General features: G+C 44.3%; 1 protein-coding gene across 1 annotated transcript in view; it reads left to right on the forward strand.

Moving 5' to 3' along the window:
• LOC128718851 (uncharacterized) overlaps positions 1-26,374 on the forward strand; it is a 78,444-nt gene that overhangs the window by 22,656 nt on the left and 29,414 nt on the right. Inside the window, exon 3 of the mRNA XM_053812466.1 lies at positions 3,627-3,914. Coding sequence (XP_053668441.1) covers positions 3,627-3,914 — 288 coding nt within the window. The remainder of the gene's footprint in view (positions 1-3,626; positions 3,915-26,374) is intronic.

Here is a 26,374-nt window from a genome sequence, read left to right on the forward strand (position 1 = left end):
CGCTTTGGTAACTCCAGCCACCAGGACACTACTACACTGCTGCCCCGGATACCATTGTTCTTCTCCTTAGTGCTTCGAGAGGGAGGGGGGGGGGTTCTTTTTTTGTTTCCCCTAGGGGGACCGGGCCATCTCTGGGTTACTCCGATGTACTCTACCGTCGTTTCGATCGTAATTCCGTTCCGACATTTCGTTCATTTTATGGATGCGCATTCTCCCGGGAACGGTCCCCAACTTCTTCGACAAACGGGCAGGAATTTGCGAAGGGCCAGCACCGGGTGGTTTGTTGGGGAAAGTATGGGGTAGGGTGAAGGAGTGGTAGTGGCCCACCAATTCAAAGCTTAGCAGAGGTCCCAAAGCACCCTGAAGTGTAGTGCCAGTTCTCCAGTGGTAGATATGAATGTGTGTGCCTCTTTTTCGTGTGTGTGTGTGTGTGTGTGTGTGTGTGTTCGAGTACTGTGGACACAAAACCCGGAGACTAAGAGGGAGAAAGCTGACACAGACCACTTGCAGCTCGGCACTGTCCGTTTGGCAGTTTGCGGAAGAATAGAACCCAAAACTGTGCTTGGGTGTGTTATTTCTAAGGATCTCTACACACAGCACACATACAACCAAACCAGTCATTCGCCTTCAAGTCCCTTCAACTTCGGAGGTGCTCCCCAGTGGCCATTTCTTATGCTTGAAAATCCGAAACACAGCTCGGAACTTTCACGATATATCTCCCCGGCCGGTCCGGTACGGTTCCAGCAGCGGATGCCGTGCTCGGTCCGGTGTGTGACTCGTTTCACCATTTCCCGATGGCCATCGTTTTTCCGTGCTATAAAGCAGCACGCGCGCACACCGTCCGTCCCCGAGCAACGCAAAAAAAAAAACCTAATCCTCTGCCAAACCAGTTGTCACTAAACCCGGGCACTCATGGCAGCCGCTCTTGACGGGATCTCGTTTCCTTCTGGTTTTTTTTGTGTTGGTGTCTCTCCCGTGTTGCGCCCGTTGTCGGTTTTGTCCTTGCGTGACGATACCGAAAGCCCCAGGAGATGCCGAAGAAATGGTAAGCAAATACTCATGTTTGTGTGTGGTGTACGTAATTTTTTGCTTTCCGTTTCCTCTCCCGCACCGATGTTGGTTCACAGCGATGCGTTTTTTTTTATATGTGCCTCAGTGACAAGAGCCTTGGTTCAAAAATGTGGTCCCCTTTAGACGCTACGGGTAGCTCGGGCGGGTCGGAGCCGCCCTCCCAGGCAGCGGCCGGAACGGTTGTTCTGGGAGCGCCTTTCGGGGTTGACTTGCTTGGCCCGTGTGTAAGCCTTTACCCAGCTTCTCGGTGCCTGTTTTTCTCGGCCAAAAAAGCGCGCGAACCACATCTCTTCCAACCGGCAGTTGGCAGTTTTCCGTCGCATTATACGACACCGCTGAGAGTACGAAAGTCAAATCGAACCATTGAACCAGGGCCGCATACACACTTCTTCTAGCTTTTCGGTGATCTCGAAAACCCGTGGTCCCGTCCCCCGGCTCCGGGGTCCGGTTTCTTTTCTTTCCCATGCCTGCACAGATACACGAAGCACCACAGAGAAGAAAAAACCACCCCTTATATTCACATCTTGCCAGAAGACATTTCACTCTAAAGTCACGAGGTCAGCACACCGGCAACACCCGGTGGGGATAGAAACGGGTGCATATTTGGGTGTTGCTGATGGGATGGAACGTATCAGGTGACTCAAATGAAGAAGACCAAAAAAAAAACCCCCCCAACACATACTCAGGTGTTTCGGGAAGTGTAGTAAGAGTGCCGCACACTGCCGAACGTCACAAGAGTCTTCTCAGCTGCAGCCGCACCGTACTGTCAACTTCTGGGTCATAACGAGTCACACTGTGCACAGGTGTGTGTGTGTGTGTGAGTAGAGCTTAGTACGCTTCTACCCATGGGACAGCGTTCCTGTTCCTTCACGACCGTATCTTGGTAGTGTTGTGCTCCGTTCCTAGCTTGAACCTTGCCATTTCCGAGTCACCTGGCTGGCTCCTTCGGGGTCACCCGGCTTGTTGGAGGTGGGTGAGAAGATTTCATTTCATTCCGTTCCTGGCCGACTCGTTCTGCTCGTGGAACATACGAACGATTTGGCGGCCGCTTGACAGGGCTGCTTGATGCTCCGATCAGCTGCAAGAAATATTCATCTGCGTATTTCAGATCGTCAAATGCTGCTGCTGGCGAGCAGTCTGTTGCGCCGCCCATCGACCAATGTTGGTGGTGTTTATTTTTGCCACCGGCGACCCGCTTCACAATCATCATTACCACCAACCACAGTGGCCCAAAACAAAAACAACAAAAAATGGAACACAAAATCGATAAGAAAAATGGAGACGGATAGACGACTGAAGATAAATTTCCCACGGGGGTTCACTTTTTGAATATAATTGCGAGTGTGCTGGTTCGTCTGCTGGCACACACACACATACCGCCCTGTCCTGGTCGCTTGCTGTCGGCAGTAAGCGTCATTGCATGTCGATTCCGGTGGATAAGTGTGAAGCGGTGGTGGAAGTTCCACAGCTCCCAACGGCATTGCGCCATGTCCAAATGGTAGAGTTGAAGGAACTACCCAGGGAATTGGCACTCTGGCTTTTCACGAGCTTCCTAATCGAAGTGGCGGGTTTTACCGGGATGAAGCTTTTACTCCGTGCATTGATTGGTGTCCGGGGCTGCGTTCGGTGCAGGAAATGCTCGACAATGCGATTGATGCAGGTGTTGGTCTATTATACTTATTACATTTCACGAGCTTGAAAAATTTAATGAGGTTTTGTGAAACATTACTAACTGTTATTTATTTGGCTGTAGATCCTTCACATTCTCTGCTGTAGTGATACTTAAACCGCTCAGGGTTGAGGTCTTTCTGGTGGATACGTCAACTCTATCGCTCTCTATATCTTTCTCTCCAACTCAAATTTCTATTCTATGTTTACGGGCTAAAAGGAATTTAAGGCTTTATAACTGGACGTTATTAAAATGACATAAACAACCCTCTACAGCATACCATTGTCGGATTCGTTAGACGATAGTGAAGGCACTGGACTTTCATTCCAGTTCTTGAAGTTTGTTATTCGTTATTCGTCGGCTTCTCCCTTGTGCTTCTCCACAAATCCTTCATCAACCCAAAGGTATTCGTCCCAAAGGACATTTCTTGTCTTAGTAGCATACGTACTGAAACTTGAAATGGAGGAGATATCTCCGAGTCACCACGATTGCTCATTGCGTGTGTGCAAGATAGACACAGATTTGAACGATTAATTGTAAGATTGTAAGTGTATTATTATTGACTCTTCTGTCAAGCTCGCTAGAGTACCTTGGCAGGACCTCTTGTCAGTTGTGTAAAGCGTCTGATCGCCTTCCTGGCATATGGCCAGCTCTGCTATATCAACAGAGTTCAACCCATGAAGATATCTCGAATACATAATGGTGCATGTTATCACTCCCCGCGACAAGTATTTTTTCGAAATAGGAGTTAATCATGAGAGTCGTTGAATAATCTTCAAGAAACTTTCGGAACCTTTATCGGAGCAGGCTCTACTGATATTATCATGTATATATGTTATTAAGATATTATAATTAATTGTTATATTCCTATTCCTATACTTCACAGATGTTGAATCGGATCAAAATCAACTACCGGTCGATAATTCATCCGTACAGTTAGGTGATCGTGCGGAACGTCGGGTGGAAATGGATGGTGTGGAAGATAAGAATGATGATGAAAATGAAGAAATCGACGATGAAGTTGACGATAACGATGATGATGAGGATGATGATGACGATGAATTAGACAACGAATTGCTTGAAGATGACGATGACGAGGAAGGCGATCATGTTCGGCTTGACGGCGATGGTCAGGATGTTGATGACGAGTTCACATCCGACAGCTTTTGCTCAGGTAAGCAATTAAGTAGTTAATTAGTTTTATGCAGCGATTTGATCACAGGTTATCAAATATCATTCAAATATTGTTATGTAATGTTAAAATTTACATAAAAAGGATAATTGAGGACACATGGGTGACTGCAGAATCCAGCGAAAGGAAACTTCCTTTTCCTTGTCGCAAATAATACTTACAATGGACCAAGTTCTCAAGATATCGTTTAAGTGCACCACAGTACCCGCGCTGGGGTTTCTGAGTTGTTCACGTATCGGATCCCTTTACAATGCCGGTTCCATTTCTAAACGCACCTTTTTGTCATAGATATCTTCATTGCGGACTGTAAAAGAAGGCAACACGCTTTGTACTTGTAAAATCACTCTTATTCTCGTAGAAACACACACTTCACCTCTGACGTTGAGCATGACCTGCGAGGTGATGGACTTCCATTTCGTAATAAGTACGATGATGATGAGACGGATGATGAATCTACCCCGGCTCCCAACACCAGCTAGGGCCATGATTGCGTTCTCTTCTACACAACCCGTGCTGTCCAATTTTGTAGAACCTAAACGTAAGGGATGTGTGCGTTAAGGGGATAAGCCGTAACCTATAGCGACCGGTGTAGGAACCCTCCGAAGATCCCATTCGGATCTTTCCGTGCATAGGGATGTGCAAGGAAGGGATAGAGGTTTGACAGAAGGGACATTGATGAATAATTAAGCCCGTTGTTTCTATTTCGGCCCAGTTGTTTGTTTGTGGAGAAACCGTTCTTTCAAAGCTAACCGGCCCCCGGTACAAATCTTTCCTCACAAGAGCAACGAGCAAGCTTACCACCGAGTCGGTACCACTTTTTTGACCCATCCATCCGTCTATCCATTCTTGAGAGTGTGATTTACGACCAGTACCGACCTGTGAGTTATGCAAATTTTATCTAAATCGTTCCCCTGCTTTCGGGCGTCTTGTGTGGTATCACATGTCTTAAGAATGTCTTCCCGTCCAGTCCCTCAGTGTGGGTTGTTAAAGGGCATAATTGTGAGCTAATTTCTTACCAGTCTTAAGATGCTGACTGTTACTTTGAATGATAACCTACGTAAGACGGGGTGAATGATGAACTCCGAAGTAGCACGAAAAATCACTGTTATCGTTCGTTGGCTACAACGTGTTTTTCAGAGCTTCTGATTTATGTCTCATTTGTCTTCTCCCATGTTTATAATGCCAACCACAATTCTTATCACATTTACTATACAAAAGAACTATTCCCCGAGGCGATGCTTGCACTTTAAACTTTAAAAGACGATTTGTTGTATAAATTTAAGCTATGCACACTAAGGTTTAATCATCTCCGTTCGGCTTCTTCCTATAGCATTCGTGTGACATACCTCGTAGCTAGTAATTTAATGGCAATTCCAAATTTGTTCATCAAATATTAACCTCCACCGACCACTGTTCTTTTCTTAGCGATCCTTCACGTGTCTTTTAGTGCTTCCACTTCCAATGCAACCATCCTCCGTGTGCGCTCCGCTGTCGGCAGGATTTGTAGATTATTTTCACTACTTTAGCGGACAATTTCCGTCTCCCGCCCGGGTTTAAGGGTAAGCCACAATCGGTGATTTGCTCTGGGGAGAAATGTGAGGATAATAAATTATCCAAAAACGATTGAATGTGGCAACTCGTGATGGGTTGACGCTACGGGTACACGGTACCCAAACTAACCTGGCCGCTACGACTGTTAAATGAGTTCGGAATAGTTCACCCATCCACGGGCTTGATAAAACTTTCAGACCGTTTCTGGAACAGTCACAAAGTGTGGGTGCAAGGAAGATGTTTTCCCACCTCCACAAAAACATCCGGTAAAAGTGAAGTGAAGAATCAATGAAGTCGTGTATAATTTAAAAGGGGCCCCACATTTAGCTGACAATAAACACCAAAAACAATCACGCACATTTTCCGACCGCGTCCGCTTTGGCTAGGTTGGATGTGGTGAAGAACATGGCAAACAAACAGGCTGGTACACACACACACACACAAAAGAAGCGAAAGCAACACAACCATCTCACCTTTTGCCGAGGTGAAAGAGCAATAACGAAACTTCCAAACGGTAGCGCTAAACACGGGAACCGGAAATCCTTCGCTCGTTAACTTTATTTGCGCTCCGTTTGGCACGGTGATGTAGAGAGTGGGAGCGAACGTTAGGATACCGTTCAACTACCGGTACCGGGACGATGATTCGTCTCCGTTTGTCTACATTAGGCCGGCAAGTAGTATGGGCGAAACAATGGGACGACAACTACGGCGCGTTGCCTAGTCGTTCGTGCGACCCGCTGCCTACATTTAGGCGCAACGTGATTGCGGTCGACACGAGTGAAAGTGTTTTGGGGGCAGCAGGAAGGGTGCCGGTTCGCAAACACGTACCACCGATCCGGAATGGGTGAAAGTGACATCAATTATTCAAGGTCGGTTCTTTTAGCTTTCTTTGCTTTCCGGTCCGGTCGTTAGGATCGGGGTTTTTTGGCGCAAAAGCAGTAGGGTGGGTGGGCTGACTGACGATGTTTTAGTACGGGAAGGATCGAGTTGACACTTCATTTCACCCAACTGCTGTACGGCTTGGCACTTGATATCTTTATCCTTTTTAGGAAAAAAAAATCACACTGCTGTGGGCGGATGGATGCAACAAGAAAATGGAAGCTGATGGACAAAAAAAAAACATCCCGAACCAGTAAAACCGATAAAATAGATGATTGAGTTTAGGGTGTTCTATTTGAACCGAGGACCCAAACATTGGACGCTTGATTTGTTGTGGCACGACCAGAGCAAAAGCAACAGCTCCTAAATGACAGCCATATCATGACGATGTAACAACAAAAGAAGTGGGAAAAATGGAACAATGAGCAACACGATATGTCCCACGGTAAACAAAAACCAGAATAGTGAACAGTCCCAGAACATCAAGCTTAAAATCGACGATTGATAGTCCTGCCGGTCGTTTGAAAGCCGTGTTGTTGGTTATTTTTTTTTTTGTTTCTGCACTGTCCCATGCGCTGCATCGGTTCCACTCACCCCGTGTGTCCGTAAATTGCGTTAACCGCAACCGCAGTGGCGAGCGTGTACCCTATGCCATCAGTTGCCGGTATCCTTTTTTTTTTTGCACGTCCCGGCCTGATTTCAGCTTCGACGAACGCTACTCTCAGTGATAATATAATTTTAATTTAACGACCCCATGCCGGAGGATAATTTATTTTAACACATTTCCCCAAACGATTGCGCCGAGTCCGATGCCCGTAGTACCCCAGTCCACCGTACATGATGGTTGCGTATCCACCGCGCTAACGGATGAAACAAACAAACCGGCCTGAAACGGCCAACTTGAAATGACAATGGTACTGAAATATGGAGCTTTTATTTTCCGTGCCGTTTGGGGTACCTGTTTTTTGAGTGCATTTGACTTCTGTTAGACGTGTGCGTGATTATTTGCTTAATCAGGCAGTGTTGAAGTGGATATTTTGAGAAGATTGTTGACGTGTTCGTTAGTAACGTGTTAAGTTATTAATGTTATTTTTATTTAAATTTTAGACATTTTATGCTCTGGATCATTACAACAATATATCAAATGTATTTTACCTGAGAATAGAATACAACATATACAAATGCATCGTAATTGCAGCCATTTAGGCGCAAAACAAAGGGAAAAAATGACAGATGAGTGAAAGCGTAACAAAGGACATGTGCACTGGATTGACCACATCACCGAGAAAGACAGCACAAAGCAAAAAAAAAAAACGGCATTCTTCCCAAAATAAAAGTGGATTTAGAACATTGCCAAGAATCGGCCACCTTCTCCGATCAACGCTTTCGGAACGCTCTGCTACTGGAGGTCTCGGAAGTACGCAAGCCGTGCGGCCATTATTCGGCGAGGGCCTTCGGAAATAAATTATTTTCTAGGGGGTTTCACGAATGAGGTTTTCCAAGTGTGTGTGTTGTGTGTGTGTGGGTGAACTGCCGTGGGGGAAAGGGAACGTACCGTGGTACCACTGTGACGGGGGCCAAAGAATTGTTTTGCCGGTGGCGCACCGTAGCCAACAACAATAAGCCCTGCCACGCGGGTTGGGATGGACCGGGACGGAGCTGGGCACGGGTAATATTGAAATCACTCCCATGCTTCAGGTGAAAAGGCACCCAAGAGTGTCGTGGCCGCTCGGAAAGACACCCAGTACGCCGATCCACAAAACCCGAATGGGGCATACGGGGTTGCCGGTTGCCGGAGATGAGGCTGCTGCACTGCGGCGTACGACGAGGTAATCGTTGATGGAGAAGCAATAGCATGTAAGGGATGATAAGGAGAAAAGGCACACGGAAAGAGATTGACGGTGAGCGTGGCGAAGGACAATGGGAGCAAAGAGGGAGGATGATGGGAAAGGGACAAGCAGATTACATTACGACACGGGGGCGGTTCAGTCGGTGTGCGGATGGACAAAACGCACACACGTGTAAACGGGCGCATTATTGCTTCATCGAAAGGATGATGCTGTCGCAATGGTTTTGGCCGTACCTACAGGGGGATATCGAGGCATTAGGATGGCACGGTGACATTACGGCCAAGACGGTGGCCAACAACAACAAAAAAATGTGGCACGGCGGGTATTAGATCGAATGAACTTTCACCCAAAAAAAAAAGCATTACAAAAAGTAGTTTTGATTGCTAGTTGTTGTATAATGTAGATTTTGTTTTGCTGAAATCACTCCCAACTCAGTATGGCCTAAAAACTATTCTTGGTTTGCGCTTTCCGTTAACATTCTTATCCCGAAAGAGCAATAATCGTGAGAGCATTCTCTTTTTTTTTTGGTGACATTTTTGGTGACTTTTCGTGAGATCCTTAAAATTGTGTAAAATCTGTCCCTTGATGGGAGGATTTCGTTTACTTACCATTTCCGCTTTAGGCGCATGATAAGGACATCAAAGACACAAATTGAATTCTTAACGATGGTCGTTTTGGTTGCATCTAGACAATGTTTGGGAAGTGTTGGAAACCTTGAATCTTGATAATTTCATTATAAGAAAAAGATTTCACAAGTTTCTCAATACCCATTTCTGATGTTTTAAATTTCCCGCTGGAGTTCACGTCTGAATCAGATAGATACAAGCAAAAGGGTGCTTTGAAACAATCTTAGGACAGTGAATGTCAATCATTCGAGGTACTAACCTGTCATTGATCAAACCTTGGCTGGTAGTTTCTTTTTTTGCTTTCAAATTACCCCTTTTCAGTCAAACACGATGAAGATGTACCGGGAAAATTGGCGTTCATCCGCACCGGCAGGTACACTGGAACCAGGGAGTACTAGCTGTCAAACTCGAGAACTCCGGTTGTTGAGCGAGGTGTTCCGAATTCCGAAACTATTACAACGGCACAAAAGCAAACGCAACGGGCGAGGCGGACGATAAATTATTAATACGTATTTTTGTACACTTTTCGTCACTTGGGTCATGTTTTTTGGCAAACCACCGGGATGGACATTTGGGATGTGCTTTTTCGGTTCGGTGCGGGCTGTTGGTGATGGTGAAACAATTTTCATCCCTTCGCTGCTGTCCTCCTTCCCCTGGTGCTTCCCCATTTGCCTTCTGGCCGGAAAGACAATCACGTCAAAGTTCTTCCACCTGCTGCTATTGTTTGGTGTATGACGAGGTAGATGAGGTATGGGAATGGGTAAAACTGTTCCAAACTAGTAGGAGAGAACCTCACCCGTTTGTACGCTGGGAGTGCCCAACGTGTGAATGTTCGCTGGCAGTTCGTTGTCCATCGTTCTTCTGTTGCTGGTGGTGCAAAAAAAAAAGCGACAACGCTTCATTTCACACTTTTACCAATATTTTCATTTATTTATCTTTATTGCTCACTGCGGTACCCTTTTGCACTGCGCTGGGGTGGTTTTGGAGCGAGAGGCATCCGAGCACTTGGTGCCCAGCACGGATGCTGGATGTCCCGAGAAGTTTGGTTTGGCTTTCCCGAGCCCATCACCATGGATGGATGGATTGGATTGGATAAATTGGGAGAGTGTGCCAGAATACGATGTGGAGATCCTTTTGTCCGCACCGCACCAACCGTTGTAGCAGGGCCAGAGGTTAAGGGACAATCCCGGGTAAATGCGGGACGCACGTTGGTGTTCCCGCACAAACCCCGACGCCAGCTTTACCCATCCGCCTCCAACTGGTTGCCTGCTGGTAGATTATGGTCGGTGATCAATTGGGTAATAAAAATGATAACTGTGAAGTGTGAGATGTGGCCGGTGTGTGTGTGTGTGTGTGTGTGTCGGTGCGGTGGATTAGGTTTTGCAAGAAGGTGTCCCCGGCATTTCGGCACCGGATCGATACCGTACCGGGGTACGGGGCAAAGGTACCCTGGGGAGATATTGAGCCTCGGTCTAGGGTACCGAGCCGTACGGTGATCGACACGCCACGCCAGCAAACGGAAATGAAATCCCGCCGCACAGGTATGGGAGATGCTTGTAAGGACATTAATAAGTGTTTGTGTATGTAGTAGCGGATGGTATGATTATTTATGTGTCCCATCAGATGCGCCCAAACGTGTACCGGTGGGTTTGTGATAAAAAATTTACACCGTACCGTTTTTCCGAAGTTGTTTCAAACGAAAGCATATTTTCTGTGTCAATCGTATGCAAATCACTGCATGAATTTACAATCAATAAAGCACCAAATTTAGTATCGCAGTTTGTACTAAAGATACTGGAATTTTAGTACACAGACAAAACCTTGTTGGGAATAATTTCTTTGGTAACATAATTTAAGCTTTGCTGCGTGTTTCATCAACAACAATTCCACCGTAAACTAAACCAGGTGAAGGTGGCTAGGGATCTTGTTGAACTCTTGGAAGACGTTTCCATCTTTGAAGCCCATCTGGGGCCTCTCCTCTGGCAGGACTTTCAATGCCTAATGTCAGTATACGACTATTGCCTTCGTGAGTTTACTAGCCGTACGTTGGTTACCGCTCATCCCTTCAAACCTCGCCGAAGGTTTTACTTTGGCCCACCAAACCTGCCCGGTGGGTTCTTCTCAAACCGTTTGGTCTAGGTAGCTTCGGCACCGGCCTTTCCCTCCAAACTCCAAACCCCCTTCGTGGGCTGTGGATGTGCGGCGGGGCAAGAAGTCCCCGGGGGAAAATAATTTCTTGATGTAACTGAACGTACTTCTTCGGCTTTTTCGGTCTAGAAGGCACACATGCGTGCGGGATGGGAATGAAGCTGGGCAGCGAGAGTCATCACACACGGAAAAACTGGAACTTGTGAAACTGGAAAGATCTAGAGAGAGACAGAGAGAGAGAGAGAGATGCTTTGTGCGAGAGAGTGAGTGTGAGCGTAAGAGAGCTTGTCGTAAGGAAATTCTACGGCTAGAAACAGAATTCACCATGTAACATGTACCATGCTGTGGCTGTCCGTCCGAATGCCTAGGCTTGTGGTCGGTAAAGCAATGACGATCAGTACTTGCCAACCGAGTGTAGTCGAGTAGTCCCAATTCGGAACGGAGGGTTTTGCATGCATTATCACCTTGGGAGGAGACGGCCAAACCGGCGCTATTTCGTGGGGGCTTTGGTTGGTCGTTAGCATCTTTGCAGAAAATACTTGGTCGAGTTTTTGGCACAGTTGACACGTCAACTCGCGTCCTGTAAATGTAGAACCTCGATAAGGAGGTATATAGACCGAGGTTTTAGCCAAAAGGTAATTAGTGCAAAGACGTCTCCATTCCTGGGTACGTCTGGTACGAGGACACTTTAGAATTTTAACGCTTAAGAATTCGAATAATTTTCGATAACCATTTCTTACCGCTACAAATCACCTCACATTGTTGGATAATAAATTCCAATCGTCTTAAGAGAACCTGTCACGCTTCTCCCGCCAGCAGGAACATGTGTAATGAACAATTTCAATATCAAATTTCACACTACTGGAATTTTGGAATGGTTTTTGAATGAGGAGAAAGGTGTGCGAGAGAGAGGCAGAGGGATCCTTTGGTTCGCCCAATTTCGCATACCACCTTCTATATGCTGATGGTGTTTCTGAGCAATTAATACCAACCAGAAGTAGACCGCCGTGTCCCAAGACGTTAAGGAAGCTGAAATGAATAACTGGAGAAACAGGTCAGACACAGTGCTGCTTTGGGATCTATCTTTGGAAAAACTATCACATTACCTTTGTGGTGCTCCCTCTGCCTGTTCCTATGCCACACGGGAATTCATTCACTCCAAGATTGTGTCTCACGCCAGGGAATGCGCGAATGAATCCATCTCCCGTAGCGACTTCATTCATGGTTGAATTTGTGCCGTATTCTTTGTTTTGTTTTTCGTTTCACCGTCCATTTCATTCGATTCTACATTTGCGGAAACGATTCAAGCTGAACGGGAAACGCACTTTACTCCGCCGTTTTACCGCGCCGTAATCGAAGATAAACCTCGCAGCAATTACGCAAATAGAGGCTCGCATTACAACACATGAACGGGAGCTGCATTAGAAAAAAACAAGCCACATGAAGGTAGATTCGGCTTTAGTCTAAGGACACGCCCGGACGTGTGTCCGAAGGGAAAATACGTTCCTATAACGATGCATTGTCCTCGGGGCTGGTGACGTGTATTGCGGTTGTTGTTCCCAATAGTACCGCACCACCTAAGGGCCAACGCAACACCTTGCCAAGCGGAACAAAGCAAAGCTCACGCTGTGTGTGTAGGCAATTGATGAAAGGTTTGAATTATGTTTGTGCATTCTAAAGGATGGAAGTTGGATGTTAAAATCGCCCTAAAATGAGGCGGTTTGTTTTGTGGCGGTTGTGGTTTTCGGTACACAAATAGTGGAAACATGTACAAAAATGAGGTGTCAGGGCGATCGACAGTAAAGTGGTAAGATGAGCCCTAAATTAATGTAGGATGTTTTTTAATTATTTTGTTTGCAAGATGTTTTATGGGTTTTATTTGGCAATTTCAATAGCCTTGGTCTATGCTCAGCAAACTTGTCGAAGCAAAGAGTCAAATTTCATGGAGATTTGGATCCAAAAAATGAGTTTTGAAAGGTCAAGATATAAAATTTAGTACTTAGTTTTCAACATTGTGTGACGACAGTTCAGAGTATGTTGTACATTACATGCGAAGATGTCTACCAAGTATGTGATGGAAATAAACACATTGTGCCCAGGGAAAATTTCAACAAGGTATAGAATTTATGCACAAATTTTTATGGACCAGAAATTAAGCTCAAATGCAAGATTCAAATACAATTATAAATATTATTAGAATTATTAAAAATGATTAGAATTCCTCGCCACAGATGGATAATTTTCGACGAAGAACCACAATTAAAGTGTCAAAGAACGGCATCCGGTTTGCTGCTTTTCTGAAACTTAGTCTGAAAAAATCCTACTTGTAAAGATAGACTCTTCATCTAATTGTAAATACTATGTTTGATAATCTTTTATGTAACTGCTTTGATATATTATATATTATTCTAATTTCACTTTTTGACAGTACGACTGGTGGAGGGCTTTGACACGAAACCTTCAAAAATGGTTTGATTTTAAAGGTGTATAAATCTGATTGTTTGGTCAGTAATGCATAGTGAAAAAATGTGTAATTGGGATTTATTATCGTTCCTTTCATAATAACACCAGTGCTTGTCTACTTTAAATCATCGGATTATCCCATAGATTCATCCTGTCTTTTAGGTAAAAGGTGGAGGTTGGGAGCTGGTCAAACAGATCCGTTTTTATTGCACGACAGAGCAAGTTGACTCTCACACTGAGAGTTGCCTAATTCTTCAGCTATGGTTAAAACAAGTTACAGAATGCCTTCAATTATAACCGCTTATATTGCTTGCATAGTCATTTAAAAAGATGGATCTACTTTGTTGGTTATTTAACCGGATAGTGAAGGTCCCTCAGTAGGGTTTAAGGAAGTTACGATTAGATTTGATGCGGCCTGTCACTAAACTGTCTGTGAAAATTGTACAAGCCACAATTCTTGAAGGTGAAGTACAGTTTAGGAAATTTTTGTCTACATTTTCGTTCTTCAATTAATTTGATTTCTTGCCATTTTTATGCAAGATCTCTTTGTTTGTACATCAGCATAATGCTCTTAGCATGGGAAACACATTGGCTCTTTGTCTACTCGCGTATGTCTGCATCGGTGGGTTCTCTAATGCACGCAATCTTAACATCACGTTCTTGTTTTGGGTTCTATTGGGTGCCATTTACAAGCACCCTCACACTTTCTTACGGTTTCCTTTTTTTGTTTCGTCCATTGTTTCTGGTCGTACACATTATTCTATTTCATGCGATTGTCTATTATTGTTGCTTCGTTCGTAATAGAAAAGGCAATAAAACACACCGTTCTCCCCACCGTTCCGCATGCCCCGCAGGATGCAGATAACAACATCCCACAATCGATATTCTTATAATCTTCTCCGGCACCCGTATGAACTTTCTCGGTGCTCTCCAGGGCCTAGTGGAACCGGTACACCGCCCTCCATCACCCATTTCTTCACCCACGCCTCTATGCACGCGCGCCAAATCACCACACCACTCCGACGGTGTACCCAGTTTTATACCGTCCCCCTGTTCCGACACTCTCGGGGGAGTAATTGAATTGTTCCTCTGTGTCCCATCAGGGCTCCAAAAGTACCCCAAAAGGATACATAGAAATTGAAATGACTTTTCTTCGCCATTCATTCGCACACGCTTGCGTCTCGCTTGCGCCGGTGCGATCACTCGGCTTTCTCGGTTTTGCCATTTCGCCGCCTGCAAGGGACACATAAAAGCCATTCCAGCTCTCACGGTGCGGCGGGGCCACCCAACGAAAGTCGTTCGGGTTTACCACCACCAGCCGGGGCGCTGTTCCTTGGGTCAGCATCCACCATGGCTCGACACCAGTTTCGAGCTTTCCGATATTTATTGCCGTACTCCAAAACGGCTGGTGGATGTAAACAACTGGTAAGACGTTCTGGTGAAAGTGGAAGGAAATCTACATCTTGCCTTTTGTTTTGCGCCGTTTCATTGTAACCCGATGGTGTAACAGACGTGGGATAGGTGCGTATGTACATTTAATTTTGCATTACAATATTACTGTTCGTATTCTTCAAGCCTTACATAAAGTGATAAGAAATGGAATATTTTCCATAGAACTTCAGCGTTCTCAAATTCTCTTACTCATTATTCGATTAGGTCTATCATAGGGGTGAATGGCATCATCACACGTGTCACACGTTTCTGCGGCGCGTAGTAGTGCTTCATCCCATCATCAACATGCTAGGGCTCCACACGGACTGTACCATTCCCTTTTGCTAGTACAAACCCTCCGGCCGTGTGTGCGTGTGGCCGAATGGGCTTTGCTTTAGGTGAAAATTAAACCATTGCACACTGGGAGGAAATGTACTTTTGATGTGTCATGTGTACGTTATGTCTCGACTCCTCCACTCCAGCACTGCCCATGGTGTGTGTTTTTTGCGAGTGTTTAGCCCCAAAAAATAGGGTGTGTGAGGGGTGCTTTTATGGCGCGGTAGGCGAAGGGATGCTAACCAGTCTCTCACCGTGCGGAGATTGGAGAGGACAAGTTGTAGTAATATATTTATGAATATATTCCCAATAGAAACATTCAGCAGAAGCCTCCGCCACCGACCTGGTTGTACTGGGTGGCTCTGGTCGTTGTGCAATTGCGCGGCTTGTAGGTACGGCACGGTGTACCGACCGGGCACGGCTGTTGAATCGGATTGAGCCTGTATGTGTGGTGCAGGGTCCACTGGGTGCTGTTCCGAAAATGGGAGCCCAACTACAGGACCGGTGGCAAAGTACGTACGTGTGCGGCCGCAACACATGCCCAGTTGTTGTGTGTGTGTGTGTGTGTGTGTTGGGCGAGAGTTTGTTACTCCGTCGTGCTGGGAAGGCGCAAAAATTATGGCAAACTTTTATTAACAACCTTCGAGAGGTCATATCCAACCCGGTGGTGGTGGTGTGGATTTTGTTTCAGATTTTGACCGATCCCCTGGAGTTGGAGTGCACCGGAACGGGGGTTTGATACAATATAATCCATACGGTTGGTGAAATGGATGCTAGTGTGTTAAGGGTCACCTAGAATCAGGATAGGAATTGACTTTTAGGCTCCTTTTGGGGCCTGGACATGTGTTGGGTTCAAACTTTCCTGCCTCTGTCAAGCGTGCAGCAATGGAAGATTAAACGAAAGGTGTTAAAGAGCGGTAGACTTGAAGTCAAATTTTCGCCCAATAAGGTTGGTTGCGAAGTTACTTGGGTAAAGTAGCGAAAATAATTACCTTTACGAAATAGCTCCCAATCTTCCTGTGTATCTTTTTCTTTGTTGGTCTAACAATATTCAGAGGCAGTTCATTGTAAGGAGTTTCGATGGTTATAAGTTGCAAAATTGCAGGACAACTTTACCTTGCATCGATCGATTAAAAGTTAAGCTGCAACTTGACAAATGTTAAATAATTTACAAAATTAATTGACAAGAATAGCTCATATTTCCTTTATTCTAAACATGTAAACAAACCGACCGACGACAAACATGACCTTCTATTCCTGGTTATAATTTATTAAAGAGTCATTTAAAAGTTGTTCAATGTTACATCATGTTTCATAGATCAAGATTAGATCAGTTCAGAGTTTCGAACATCGCCAAACATTCCTTGAGGACGAATGAACCTGCATCAACCTGAATGCACTATTCTATATTAGTTCGATTATTTAAAGGATTCCTGCTTAAAATTTTAGTTTCTTAAAGGAACTCTTAATAAATTTACAAATTATTTCACTAGTTTTCTTTAAAACACATAGCCTGGTAAGATAGATGGAACAGGTATTTTGGGATAGAACCCACATTTAGAGCTGTCTATCCTGCTATGGACATGTGAACAAATCAAGGAAAGCCAGAAACAGCAGGTTACAATACTTCCAGAGCTAAACAATTAAAAAAGGATGAGACAGTCTTAGAGTTTGTGCTTCGAAGATGCCAATATAATTGATATTCGATCGACGACCTTAGGTGTCTAAGATACCACAGCAAAGCAAGATACTATGGAAGTACCGAATTTAAAGTGCTTCATTGTAGTCGTGCTACGTTTAAAAACATTAAATGAGACTTTTGATTGCTTAATATAAAACATAATAATAATAATAATATAAACCGAAATGCTCGCATGAGCTCCATTTTTAACTTCGAAGAAGGAACTTTTCAACCCACCTTGAGTCGATGCTTTTTTCGAAGCGAGACAAGCATTCGTGTGAAGCGAATAATTTTTCGATACTTCTTGCCTTCTCTTTGTGCACCTTGGCTCGCATCTCATGGGATTGCAACCAACCCAATCGAAGGACTGTTCGGCATAGATTGCATATATGTTTGTGCAATGAATTAATGCTTTGTTTTATATGTACACTTTTCTTGTAAATAATATCGTACCATTGTGACTGATTCTGAGATTTAATTTAGGGATCGCTGTTTCTAATGTTTAGACCGATATGGCGGAGGACTTTATGACATTTATTTTACATGATTGGTTCTAGACATTTTGGGACACTTTGGAAGTACGTCCTCTGAAAAGTGTCATCATCATCATGCGTACCTCGATTTGGAAACGTTTATTTGGGATCAGTATATTTTGTTGTATGTTTTTTTCTTTCTCTCTCGTTTTGCATCATTTTGGATACATGTTTCTAACCCTCTCATCTGCAGAAAACGGTGCATCTAATTGATTTGTGTTGCGGGAGCATTGCAACCAATTGTTAGCCCCCTGGTTGAACGATGGGCGAACCGTCGGCATGTCTTACGCACAGTTTGTCTATTCGGAATCTGAAATTGGGGAGTGATGTTTTTGTATAAAGTTTCCATCAAAAGCCGACATAAAACGAGCCGCACCGGAATAACCGTTTCAAGTTTGCCGACCTATTAGCAATGGCACATCATTTTGACGCTGGTATCGAACCGTACGTGTTTCGACTGGTTTGGGTGAGTGAGTGCGGTGAATGCTATAAAAGCAAGAATGTGAAACAAATTCCATTCTAGCGCCGAGATGATGAGCTGGGCAGGAACTAATTGTAGCTGATGAGCTTTCATTGTAACCGCGCCGAATTTAATGTACAGTTAAAGGGTAGTTATTTAGCTTGCGAATTCGCGAATTCGGCGAGTGTTAAATAACCATATGGTACAGGTTGGCTTTAGAAGAAATTTTATCAAAATTATGTTCTTCATGTTGACAAGTAACCTTGTTAAAATGTCGTTGGTGTTTCTTTGTGCTCTTGAAATGTGCCGTAAAAGCGAACTGCTTGCAGCACGTACCATTCTAAGAAACAATCATTGCTGGGTGAAGAACATGGAATGTTCTCCGCACGACAAATGTTGTCTACCTACTGAGCATGGACAGCAGACATGCTGTGTCCAATGGAATCTTGGAGTTTGGCGCCTACAATGCCCTCATGACGCAAATCTTTTGCTTTCGCGGATTTACTTTTCATGACTTCTTGTCGAGATGTGGTGAAAATTTAAGGTTTTTTAAATGCATTTATAATAATTACCCTCTTAATTTCTATAATATAGCGAAACGCCTTAAGTTATGGACATTTTTACTTGTGTAAAAACCACATTACTCTTAGCTCGATGATCAGCAGCGAATTTCCCCAGAAACATTCCAGCTACTGGTTGCTGCTGAAGGTACCTTTATCGTTTCATCTCTTCACGTTGCAACTCCCAGCCCGAGAACTCTCCCACCCCTTAAAGTGTGATTTTATTGAATAAAGTCATAAAAACATCCCCCTCACGGACGCTGCGCTAGTTCTTGGTCAACTATTACTGTTCCTCGTAGTGTTTGGTGGGTTTTATGACACTCTCGTTTCCTTACGATACACGCACTCTGCCTGTGGTCGTTTTCGTTGCTGACCTGTGTTGAAGCGGAGGCGATGTCCGGGGGATGTAATGGGCCATGAGGCAAGGTCAAGCTGTTGTTAGGTGAGTTGAGTTGATGTACAGCGAACCATCATAAAATATGAATTACAACGCACCATGTTGCTGGCGTGTGATGATAAAGGGGCGATGATGATCACAACCAAACATCAGAATTATATCCGAAGGTACACCGTTATGGACAGTGTCCACTCCTGTGCCCTTTAACATGAGTATTTGCCTGCATGTTATCGTTGGTTGACCTCTATTTGGAGAGGTCCCTATCGTTGTAAGGTGATTATTTTTCATATAAAATGTGATTCTAGAAAGAGTATTTGCTAATTGATACAGTGACAAAATTGAAATTCTTTTTTTTTAAACAAATTTGCACCATCCTTGATGTGTGTGTGTGGCACAATTGACAAAATGATGGGGTCCTTCTTCGTCCGGAACCCAAACCGCACATACTACCATCAACCTTTGCCAATTGTTTTAATACGTTTTATGGTGAATAAACGTGCGCGCATAATTTCCTCGTAATCGTGTGGTAAATGTTTTGCCCCACACGTTCCCGGTGCATTTGGGATGCAAGAGGCTGGGCGGCACTGGTGGGGAGAACCGTACGCGAACACATGGTGCGCTACGATTGTTGCTTGTTTTATGAAGCTATAAAACGGACTCCAACCTCAACCCACCGTTGACGCTCTCGTTCCATCCCATGATCGTAACGCGCTGGACGAGATGGGATTAATTTTGTTTTGTTTTTGTTTTTGGTTCACTCTTGCCCGTTGTCTTGACATTTTTGATGGCTTACTTTGGTACGGGTTTGGTCGTGCGTCAGGACTACGCACGGGGATACACAATGTGTCCCTCGCAAGAACAACGGACAAGCACGCTGGGTAATCGGGCCCGTTCGGGCGCGTATGCCATTAGACCAGGTCAGCAGACTCTGGCCGGCCGGTCCCGAAGACGCACCGCACCGGAAAGGTGTTGAAAATTGTTTTATGTTACCATGGAAAACGGGGAGGGAAAATTCTCGTAAAAGATTATGAAATCATCTCGTACTTGCAGTGCTGCGCCGTTTGTGGCCGGCTTGCGATGATCTTGATGTGGCGTGAGCGTGTTCACCATGATGGTAATTGTTTGATAAGCTTTTCGTGTAACTTTTACATTTGGAGACGATGTATTTTTCTTGGAAGAGTGAAGCTTGTTAAGCTAAAGTATAAGGAAGTATATAATAATTTATCAAGAAGTTATATTGATATACCTTGATAAATATATTATTGACTCCAACATTTACTTTAAAAGTTGTACAAGGCTCTTTATCAATTGAATTATATCTTCGATTAAGTTTGATTTTTTAATGTAAAAAATATAACAATAACGTTTCGAAGGGAAAGCCAACCGTGGGTTCACCATAAAGTTCGCGTTCGTCTTCTTTCGGTCGCTTAAGTTCTTTTCTCTGAACGAATCTGCACAACAGCAACATAGTGGCAAACCGAAACGACCGAAACGTAAAGTTGCATCACTTCTATCGTTGTGTTTTATATCTTCCCCTCTCATCCCTTCCCCCCGTCCCCATCACCCATCCCCTTCCTCGCAAACCTTCTTTGCCTGGTCATTCGTGCTCGTTTGATCCCATCAACCCAACATCACCCTGTTGGCCGGTGATGGCGAAGGTTTCGTGGTAAAGCTGGTTACATCTTCATCCACCGGCGTGGATCAACCCTCCACGCTTGGGAAAGGATTTTATTTATGAGTGATGATTTGTTGGAATTTACCCACAGTGCTGGGCGACACACTGTCAGACATTGCCACCGGTTGCATTCTGGTGGGCTCCATCACCCTCACCACCCTTTTTTTTACGTCCCGGACGTCTCGTTGCGCGTTGCTCGTGTGTTACGTTGGGCGTACCTTTGATGCCAAGCGCGTACTGACGTTGACGTATATTTTTTTTTCGTGTTGATTTATATGGTTCAGATTTTATTCCCTTTCTTGCCAACCATTCGTGCAGAAAGAGCGGTTGAGCATTATTAGGACGTAGAGTTGAGTGAATGATAATGTAGCGGTGAGATGGATGATTGCATAAGCCACTTAGAATTAGAGCCCAGAACAACTGGGGGGAGAAAACGTTTCTTTTTGCGTATTTTTGGCAAAGCATCATCGGATGCATTCATAACCACAGCGGAGGATACTGTTTGGGACCCATGGTAATGCAATAAACCGTTTATCTTACTGGAGAGCTTATGGCATCCATGGAGTTTTATTGTGCCAAAGACACCAAGAAATGCATTACGTTGATTAGAAGACGTAGATTAGGTTGTTGATATAGCTGCTAGTGATATACTTTTCGATGCCGAAACAGTGAAAGTATGCGGATATTGTTGAAGAAATAAATAAATAATTTTAACCATAAAACATACCATAATTTGGTCACCCCAGTAGAATACATCTTGACTTTACTGGTGAGCAGCTTGGGGTACCGTTGCAGAAATGTCCTACAAACGGTGATTATTAATACAATCGCCACCACCATGGGCTCCCGCAAGATCGGTCCACACGAAACGGAAACTGCATTCAAAGTTGCACCATAACCATAATCTAATGTGCGCCTGCGTGCACAATTCCACACCGAGATCATCATCTAGATGCAGTGTGCCATTTTCAAGACCCAAGTCAGGTATTTGAAGCTGAGCCGAATGGTTGACAGCGCAAGGTTGCCGGGCCAGGCTCTGGCGCAGTCTGATGCCGCACGTTTGATTGTGACGCTTGTCATTATGCAGCGCAGAGTGTCGCCTTAGATCGTTTCCCTTCGTTTGTCGGTGCATAGAGAATTTATATCGACGTGGGGACCCTGAACTAGAGACTGGTGGCAGTGCTTATGGTGCACCAATGTAATAAAATGCTGTGAGAAACTCCGGAATAGTGGAGATGTTTCGTTGTGAGCAGATTAATTTGCAATTGTTAAATACCTCCGGAAAAATGTTATTCGTTAACGCAATTTCTTGCTCATATGTTTTTGAACTCCTTTTTTAGAATTGCTTAATGTTGTACTTTGTTTTTATAATTTATAAATTATATTTATTGTAAAATTGTACACGTTAAGTACTAAAAAAGAACAATATGGAACATTGCAAGTCTTCCAGAAGATAGACTAGTAAAGACATTTAACGACGATTGCAATTGAAACAAGTGCTCACGAGCGACGCGTGATTAGAATTAGATTCAGCGCGCGCTCGCGTAAATTGTTTCGCACCCGCAGTAGCAAAGCCGAACTCGTTTGCGTGTTGCGCACGCCACAGTTCAAAGGACGCACGTCGAAACGGGAAACGAACCGCAAAGGCCACCGACACAAGACACACCACAGTTGCGCACGCCGGTCATGAAGCGAACAAGACTCGCACTGCTAAAGACCGGTTACCTTCCCTTTTCGCGCGGCCGCTCCCGCGCGAACGTCCAGGAGCACGTGCGCGTGGCTAAATTATCTTCACCAACCGCATCGCTACCATGCCGCAGCTATCTGGTACCATCGGCCGAACTGATTCAAGTAGCCGCTAACATCTTTTGCTAGATTTGCCCTAAAGCGTTCCGTTTCCGTGCGTTTGAATCCAATCCAATTTCCAATCGCAACCACCACCAAATCGATCATTCGTTGAACCCAGCACTGCAATTCGTTGCAGCGTTCGTTTCCAGCTGCTTAATTTAACATTTTCAATCGAGCACCACAAACCGAACCACCGTGGCCCGCCGGTGTGGTGCTCGTGACCGTGGGTTTGCTCCATTCGATACGGAAGCGAAGCAATTGAAGAAGATGTCGCCACCGAAGATTGTGGTGGGGTTTTTTTTTGGCGTGCTGTGTGCGTTGTTGTGGTTTACCACTGTTTACCAGTCGCCCCAAACACATCGCACAGCAGGGATGATGATCGGTGGTCCTGTCACACCTGTCCTACGGAGAATCACTAAAGCAAAGACCTCCAACACTGATGGAAACCAATAAAATGGAAGCATAGCGTAACAGCAGCGCAGCGAATCGAGTTTCTACGTGACGATAAAGACAGATGCTTTGAGGTTTTTAAGCTAAACCTGACATCTGTTTTGATTTAGAAGTTTTTCCACCCAAATCCCAGTAAATATAATAATAAGATGTCTAATTTGTTTAGCTAAGAAATAATTGTAAATACTTTTAAACAACCAAAATAGCAATTATTGTTACATGGTTGTTCTTTGGAGTGTCATGCTAGAACTAGCTGAAGACCGTACGATATTCTACTTGGGTGATCGGGCCCTTTCAAGCATTTATTATTCTAAATGATGATACAATTAAGTCCAGACTGCCATTATAAGGCAGGAATGACCGTCTTCTTCTTGTCCCGTACGAAGAAAAGACCAGGTCGCCAATCCGTTTCCAGGAAAGTCAGTTGAAGTCCACTTTATCCAACAAAATCAACTCATCCTCATCACGTATCCCAACCATCGAGTCCTTGGAATCTTCGCCGTTGTCAGGATACCTTCTCCGCTTAACAGTTTAGCTAGCTCGTGATTCAGTGTCAAGCTCCAAATGCCCAGCTCACGAATGTCATCCAAGATAGTCCACATGGTCGTAGACTCATGCCCATAAATGACTACCAGACATTTCGTATAGTGAGGTATTTGGAATTATAAGATAATCTGGAGCCCTGATACCCATAGTTACAAAAGCAGAATGAGGATATCCGTTGATGTCCGCGAAAGAATTGGAGAGAATTGAATTCTAGATGTCGAAGCTCTTGATTTCCATTTGCTAGCCTCCAGAACTATGTTTCGTCTTCAGAGATCCATCTTCTTGCTTCTTCAGACGAGATTCCAACATCTGACATTTTGCTATAATTTTATAGTAAATTAAACAATTTTTTAATACACTTCGATAGATGCATGTATTTCCAAAAACAATAGTCAAGCGCTTTCATTGAAATACAGTACGCTAATCATCACTACTCCGTACAACTTCATCTGAATGCGCTCGCGATCAAGATCTTCACATTCGCCATTATGTCAATCGTTGTTCGGTTGGTTTAATTTTGCCCTGGCAAAAACAAAACGGTACCGAAACGGATGTCACACACATGTCCTCCACTAGGAGACATATATGACCCCGCCAAAAGACAAACCTGCCCCTTCCCCCCACATGCATCTCCAGATTGGGCATCTTCCGGGGTCTTTTGATGTTTTGTGCTTCGGGTCCCTATCTCCCGCTACGGATCAGCATGTTTTATGGTCATTATTGTTCGGTTTGCGGAGAACACGCTTGTCCTCGGTGATTTTTGTTTTTCGTTGTTCGGTTTGCTGTTTCGGTTTCGAGGACATTGTGCGGGCTCGTGTTGTCCTCGTTTGTTTGGTTGTGTTCAGCGTTAAGCGACACCATTTATGTTGCTTGCACTCATTATTTTGGTATGTGTGTGTTTTATGGCTTTTTGGAATTGTTTTCAATCTTCATAACCAAAACGTGTGGACGCTGAAATGTGTTCCACTTTGCAATGGAATGTTGTACGCCCCCACTTCACATTTTTTGCCAACAAATAGTTGTGAAAATTATGAGATATGAAGGAGTAATTGAAATAGATAAATAACAGTGGTTTTATCCGGTAAATATTGACAAAAGCTTTATACTAATTCAGCCCCATTCGAGTGACGGAGCATCATAGCGAGGCACTCACACCCACACACACACACACTTTTTTTTTGCAGTTATCTCTTGCACATTTATCAACTGTCCCCAACCATCTCGCACACGATCAACTCTTTGCCCTGACTCCTTTCTGCTGTGCAATAATAATTGTACCAAAGTTGCATCGCCGGGTTTGTGCTATGTACAGGATAAGACGTACAACAAGTAAAGTAACACCATGCTATCGAAACGTTGACATTTCCTCACGTCAGTGCCCTTACCGGTCGGGGTTTGGCTTTGTTTAATCGTTTTGCTGTGTGCCCTTAGCCCGTGCGGAAACAACAAGAAAGGACTCCCCCAATACCTACCCCCACTATCCGATTATAGCGGCATTCCACGGGCTCATTCTTGTGGCTCGTGTCATACAACCACACCATTGCGTCGCTCTGCCACGCAACATTATCCGTCTCATCTCTAACGAAAAGATAGGGTTTACGCCTGGGGACGATTTTTCGTTCGGTGAAAACTCGTTCAGTGCCGTAAACGGGTTGACTTATCGTCCTCTCATCCCTCCGTCCCGGGAAAAAATGGCTCCGAAGAAAGGGCTCTCGACTGTTGCTACACGATGCCGCCGCGCACGGGGCTTTTGTTACACCGTTGGTTTGCATTTGACAGATTGCATGATGTATTTTTGGCTTTCTTAAATTTATCTTGTGCCATTGTTTGACCCCGGGAACGTCGTTTTGGTTTTTGTTTTGTCCCGCTCTCGTTTGCACTTTCGCGGTACAGCTCGGTACCGTTTTGACAACTCCGCCCGAATTCGTTTACCCCGTGCACATTATTATGCCTGCAATGTAAAGCATTTTGCATTGCGAAGAAAAAATAAAGGGCCAAAATACAAATCACTGGCAGGATGGTCTGTTTCTGCTAGCAAAAAAAAAAAAACGGTAAAATGACCAAAAGTTTGTTCATTTGGCTTTGGAAAGGCAAACGCGTGAACTAAAACAATGGCTTAAAACACGCGTCACAGAAAGTAAAGTTCGGTATTCGGGTTTCGTTCCAGAACCGGTAGCTCGTTTGCTTTACCCATTTACAATTTTTCACTGGGTAATTAATTGCTTTATTGCATTTATAACTGTTTGTTTAGCATGACAAAAAGGCGTGCAAGTATGCATTCAAAATGGAGCTTGCTATATTCTATCAAGTTGAAACCTAAATGAATCAAATTTCTTGAACGTTTAAAATTGTCCTGATGAGCAGTCCGACGCGAATCAGAATCGCATTTTGCCGATGAAATCCGATGTAAACATATTTTTTTATCATTTTAGTAATTTTGATCGATCGAGGGGAGCTCTCCAACCAACTCTGGTTCGATAATCCCCTCGATAAAGATGCTCCGTTTGCAGTTTAATGGGTCAAATCGAAAGAAAAGTTGTGTGGATCACATTTGAGAAGCATTTGCAGAACTGGAAGTCTTCGTCTTTTAACCGTGATCAATGTATCTGCTCTTGATCACTTGGCTTGGTCTTGGCGGTGTTAGAACTGACCAAATGATCACATACTCGTTTGCGTGAAACTTCTGAGTAAAGACTTCTGGATGACATTTTGTAATCACATTCCAAATTTGCATGAATCTTGAATATCATTACAACCCGTTTTAGCTGAATTTTGACTATTCTAGGACCTTCTTCAGGATTTCTCTGCGGACGGTGCGGAAGTCGTGGATATCTTGTTAGTGAAGATCATCCTTGAAGACCTCAGGCTTCGTAAGAAAGAAATTTTTTACCATCATTTTTAGCCTTCTGGGCGATTGTCTGACCACTTGACCACTGACCTGACGCGCCTTTCCTCGATTTGGTGGGGACTTTTGACTATTTCAAATGTGCATTCTGTCCAGGTACTAT

This window comes from Anopheles marshallii, chromosome 2 (genome assembly GCF_943734725.1).
Source record: "Anopheles marshallii chromosome 2, idAnoMarsDA_429_01, whole genome shotgun sequence".
Classification (NCBI taxonomy): domain Eukaryota; kingdom Metazoa; phylum Arthropoda; class Insecta; order Diptera; family Culicidae; genus Anopheles; species Anopheles marshallii.